General features: G+C 35.2%; 1 protein-coding gene across 1 annotated transcript; it reads left to right on the plus strand.

Moving 5' to 3' along the window:
* Positions 1 to 398: 398 nt before the first annotated feature.
* On the plus strand, positions 399 to 5,797 carry LOC134255827 (transmembrane protein 26-like). The gene is made up of 3 exons (XM_062738376.1): positions 399 to 641; positions 1,159 to 1,375; positions 4,308 to 5,797. Exons 1-3 carry the CDS (start codon positions 424 to 426, stop codon positions 5,187 to 5,189), a joined length of 1,317 nt encoding a protein of 438 aa, XP_062594360.1. The 5' UTR covers positions 399 to 423; the 3' UTR covers positions 5,190 to 5,797.
* The last annotated feature ends 323 nt before the right edge of the window (positions 5,798 to 6,120 follow it).

Genomic DNA, 6,120 nt, shown 5'->3' on the forward strand with positions numbered 1-6,120 from the left:
TGAGTACATATTGAGGATTAATTTGTGGATTTTTTATGTAATTAATATTGTTTCCTTGTAAATCCGATCTAAATAGAATCAGATTGTCGGTCTAACTACCGGTATGGTCGCTCGACACATTCGATTTTAATTTCCCTTTCAGAAAATTCCATGGGAGAAACGATTATTTACTCGAAAAGTTTTAGTGTGTCCAAAATATTTGTTTTAATTAATGGAATATTATAACATAATAACCTTTAAGTGAAATCAATATCTCATCAGGATGTAAAGAAAGGATATTTAACAGCGAGTTCCCCAAGAAGGTTCAATCATAGCAGTAAATAGGTGTATAATAATACTTTAAGTGAAATCGATATCTCATCAGGGTGTAAGGATACGAAGGTTCAATCGCTCGTTACTAGTAACATTTCCCTTAGATGTAGGATGGGACTCGGCAGATTTAAGTTGCAGGCTAGACACTTATTATTGGCTAAGGCTATAGGCGTTCGCCTGATGTTCCTTTTGCATTGCCTTCTAGCCATATCTAGGGTATCTACGATTCTAAATGAACCAAAATTTTGGATTTATTCCTTAGGATTTTTACCTGCGATCCTAGAGGGTATCCATGCTGCATACATCAGAAAAGGCATGGAGCACAAGTGGTAAGTTCAGGGCTGTGCTAAGTTATACATTCAAAGATACTAGCAGGTGGCTGCCGCACAGTGATTCTAAAGTACCAAAGAGAACCGGGGCAGGGGGTATACTTATGCCTGTGCCCCTGATCGAATAATAACGTTTGATGACTGTTTCTTTTCCTAATCGAGAATCTGTGCTTATTTGCAGCCCTTGTACCCAACTAATATAGCCCCCCCCTTCTCAACTGAAATTTCTTCTGAAGGGTCAAAAAGTTTCATACAAACTAAACTGAATATATGACCTAGTCTTAATTTAAACAGTGTTGTTTCCTTCTTCAAATCTCTCTCTCTCAAAAAAATAACATTAAATAAATAACAGTGGTAACCCCGTGAGTACGATTGATTCTTTTTTTTTTTAAATCTCTACCACAAAGAATGTGAGAAAAGGAATTACTGTGATCACAAATACCTTTTTTCAAAAAATGCAATGGTATAAACGCAAACGTTCTCCTCTAAAAGTTACATGTAGTTTGTTTTTTTTCAGGGTCTCTCTTGGCACGCTCCTGTTCATTTGTCTGGATATCGTCCCTATCTGGATTATGGAGCTGGATCGGGCAGACAGAAGATCCAGAACCAGCAGCGATAGAACTACAACAAAGACCTCGGCAAACGGGACAAGTACGACAACAACGAATACGACGAATACAACGACGACAGCGACGACAATGACACCCACAACAGTGGTCACCGTCAGAACACAGGTATTATATTGGGAATCACGTCTAAGTGGGGCAGTTTTTATGTCTGCTTGGTCACTTGGTTCATTCCGTTTATAAATACATTGCATCCGTATTTTTTGTTTGTTGTCTTCATCCAGAAATCGAGCAATTGTCGGTAACAAACGATCAAAATGTGTTTTGAGGAGAAATAATGCGCTAAGCCACACAAGCAACATCGCTGCAAACCATGGCCAAAATGTAACGATCCTCTCCTATTCTGGCCGGTAGGAGAGAACTTTATATGCGGACTCCGAGCCGTGGCTTGGAATCGACGATGCACAGGCAAGGAAAAATGTGGATCGTAAATGAATAGTTGAGGGGAACATATATATAATTTGTCTAAAGAAACAGCAACTGAAAAAGTTTATGATTATTCTGAACCTAAAACTTCGAAAGATATGATGTCTACAGTACATGTATATGATTTGAATATGTTAAGCAATTAATGAAATACCAAAATAAATTAACAGCGACCTACTTTTGGCTAAAGACTAATAAACGTATGCTTCAATTGTCAAGAGTTGATGATGAACTTGTGCAAAAATTAAAAGTCATTTATCTGAAAACATAAGACTTAACCCTCCTCCCCCCCCCCCCTTTACAATCGGCCGGCATCAACTGGCATCATACAGTATGTAAGATTGTGAGATTTGTTCCGAAAATTGGAGAGCTACAAGTAGACGGGAAAGTCCAATCCATACTGCTAACCCTTTCCATTTTCTTTATACAATCAAATCTTAAGAACCCTTTGTACCCACTAAAGAGTTCGAATTTCTGCGATATTTTCATGCAAGAAGGGTTTTCTGGTCTTAGATAAAATAAAATGACATATACGTATAATAAGTTAAAAAAATGAATTTGAAATAAAGTTTTAAATTAATATTTTGCAGTCGTCATCGCTATTGCGGTTTTTAAAGTTTTCTTTCATGGGGAAAATATATATAAAAAAAAACAAACAAACAAAAAACAAAAAGGTTGCTCTCTAATATTAACAAAAAGTCTTATAGTGTCTAGAGAGCTCTTAAAAAGAAAGCTTTAAAAATCAAATACATAAATTGTTCATTTACTCATGAATTCTTTAATAGATCACTTTGTTATCGCGATAAGAATAGAACATTGGTTATCATGTAGTTAGAATCCTTAAACACTGCATATATATTGTTTATAAGTCATTAAGTAATAATAGAACGGGATACTGAAAGCAAATTACAAAATTCCATCGTTGGGACCCACGGGATTTTTCTCCGTCACACTTTGCAAAATGGAATGAAACGAAGCGAAACCCCATGGGTCACGACAATGATTGAAATAGAAAGACAAAATTGAAAATAAAAATAAAGAAAAAGATACAAACATAAACCAGCATATTCAAATCAAAAACACAAAAATGCTATATTACTTTCTTTTGTGAATACTAGTAATTAATCTGGAAAACATAAGATGGGGTAATAAGACGGACAAAGTGCCTACATAGTGCGACAGATGTGAAGTGAAAAATTTAATCCAATTATATCCAAATTTTATTTGATATTTCATCTAATATTAAAGTTTACTGAATGTAAAATCTATACAATTCACAAAAATCTCACAAAGACTGAAAATATTTGCCTATGAAAAGCATACACACACTAAAAAGAACAAAAACGATCATTTTCTCATACTTTAACAAACTTTTTCAATATGAGTGGGTCTTCGCTCCATTTTTTGAAAGATGGAGCGAAGACCCACTATACATTGGTTTTTGCTTCATTTTTTGAAAGATGGAGCGAGGACCCACTATACATTGAAAGTACATTTTTATGACAAAATATTCGCATCTTTCCGAGAAATACTTCTTTTTCAACGGATCGACTTGGAGAAAACAGGAAATTGCATAAAGGTGATATTGTTTAGCACTGGAAACTGTCATTCTTCCCCAAGAGAACAACGTATTGATTAACACTCATCACTGTTGCTAACTTCAAAGAAATAAAGCATTCAATGACATCACTTTGATCCAATATAATATCAAAAATGATAGAAAAGATTATACACTATGTGCTTTACTGTATAATATTTATATCCACTGAATATCTTCTGTTAATCACTGCATAACTATGTAGGCATGAAAGCCTGTACAGATCTAGAACTCTTCAGTGTGCAATGCAGTTGCTTAAATAGCACATTTGAAATTGTATAAAGCGGAATGTTTACAAGATTAATACAATAATTAATCTTTTTAATCCTACTTTAAATGATTATTTAAACAGATATAAATATAAACAATAAAATGCCTCCCATATTTCTTTGTTTGTTATTCCTGTGGCCGGGAAACAAATTAATATGTGTCGTATCAAAAAGTAAAATAGGAGGTGCACAAAAAATTTACATTAGTATGTAAATGTATGTATTTTTTCTGCAACAGCTGCTTCCGTTAATTCCAGTAATAACAAACAAAGAAAGCATTTTATTGTTTAAATTTATACTCAAGGGGTATATCGCTTTAACTGGATAAATGTAGCATGAAAGTAGATCTAGAACTCTTCAGTGTACAGCGCGTAGAGGGTCCTTAAATAGCACATTTTACCAATCGTCGGAATTGGACAGCGGAACATTCACGAAATTAAAGTAATGCAAGATTCAAAAATTAAAAGTAAACGTTTATTTTGTTTTCTCGGTGAAGATTGGTATTGCAAACTATACGTGATTTACGTCGGTACAGGATAGCTATAAGTGTTTACAAAATGGTTCATGATTTTTCTTAACACAAAAACCATATTCTACATGGGGTTTCTTTTGTTTTTTATTACTTATTTGTCCCATGTCTTTTTTCCTTTCTTTTATTTTTAGGCAAGAGGAGTGGGTTGGGGGTCATGACATTCTTGATGATTTTTCGATGTACTCTTTAGTATATTCTTTATACACATTTTTTCAGGCTTTTTATGACGACTTCTTAAACTTGGATAATGACGTCTTCGTCTTCGCCATCGAGCAGAGCTTCCTACTCGTCATGATCATCGGAAGATGGACGCTTCCGAAAGGTCAAATGTCACGTGACAAGCTGTCCAACTTGCTGCTGGTATTGATTGGTAAAGCTTGTGACATGACGGACTTTTTCACGTTGTTCTCACATAAAGCTGTGGTCGAGGACAGAAGTTTTACGTTTGTGGTCCTAGTAGTGTGGAGTATTAGTGTTTTCCAGTTCCCAATCTCCTTTACGGAATACAGGGACGAGAATTTCGTCATTAGTATTCACCGGGACAAACGCTACATGCAAGTTATAGTGAAAACACTGAATGTATGCCTCAAAACAGAAATCTGGAGCATTTTAGCCTCAATCATGATGCAAGAGTTGCCGTTCTTGGTGTGCCGTTCATATGCTGTTGGAGCTTTGGGAATTGTTGATGACTCAATTATATTTTTTCTTTTCAAGAACTCGATGATAATAATGATGTACATGTATCGACTGGTGTCTTTGTGCTTGGAGACTAATCCTTCTGAAGAAGTGAAAGCTGTATTTATGGATATAGACACCGTGACCCTGGATGAGGCAGAGAGCGAGAAGGATACACTTTGTCAAACGTCAGAAAAACAGACAGTCGTCACCTTAACAGATTTAAATGAAGACAAGGAATTAAGAAACTTTAATCTAAAACAAAAGAAACTAAAAGAAATTAATTTTAAACAGAAATCAAAAGTTCCGAACAACAAATCAGACACCTACAAACAGACAAAAAAGAGGTCCAAAGTCAGTCCAGAAAAAAACGAGACCTTCAATAAGCCAAGGCATCAATTCAGAAGGAGAAGCTCACTTTAAAACTTAAGGTTCAAACATAAAACACCTGGAGAGACTTCAGCTCACCCTCACTACGCTAGTCCTGAGTCTACCCGTGGGTATGAAATCTACGGTCACTGGTGGACTCGGGTATTTGATGAATGGATGACACATAGCGTAGGAGGGTCGTGAAAAATAATAATCTAAAAATAAGAAAAGTACGTAATACATAATCTTAATAGTTTCAACCCCTCAAGGCATTGCCTTTTACCTTATACTCACGCCTTATGTCTTTGTATCCATGAACAGAAAACATCAGCATACTCATCTTTAGGGATGTCCCTAAGACACTGATGAATATCATTTTCCATGACAATGACTTTGTACAATTTTCCTTTGATTGTTTTCATGTGTTTTGTGAATAAAAACGATTTCACAATGCCTGAGTTCTACTCCTCACTAAGATATTAGTATCACTTAGTGAAAGAGAAACTTCAAGAGTACTGTTCAACAACATATTCAAGAATTGCTGTAAATCAGATATGGATACTTAAATATTCCAAGGAAGTTTTGGAAAATTTGAAATCACAAGATTTTACCAAAATCAACAGCTTAAAAACTTATGACTTTTCAACGTTATGCACAACCATTCCTCAAAAGTCCAGGCTTTTTGATACCACTGACAGCTGCTTTTTCAATGGAATTCGTAAATTTACATACCTTGTCATTGGTCATTTGCAAAATTATTTTGTTAAAAAACATTCTGATTGTACTCATAAGAACTCTGGAGTTGACATTAAAAAATGCTTGAGTTTCTGATTGACAATATCTATGTTGCTTTTGGAGACCAGGTCTTCCAACAATCTATTGGAATGCCCATGGGTACCAATTACGCCCCGTTATTAGCAGACCTAGTTTTGTATTCATATGAAGCAGAATTGGTCAAAATCTTAAGCGTGAAAAGAAGAAAACA

The sequence above is a fragment of the Saccostrea cucullata genome, unplaced genomic scaffold (assembly GCF_032062105.1).
Source record: "Saccostrea cucullata isolate Sc308-1 unplaced genomic scaffold, CSIRO_AGI_Scuc_v1 ctg78, whole genome shotgun sequence".
Classification (NCBI taxonomy): Eukaryota; Metazoa; Mollusca; class Bivalvia; order Ostreida; family Ostreidae; genus Saccostrea; species Saccostrea cuccullata.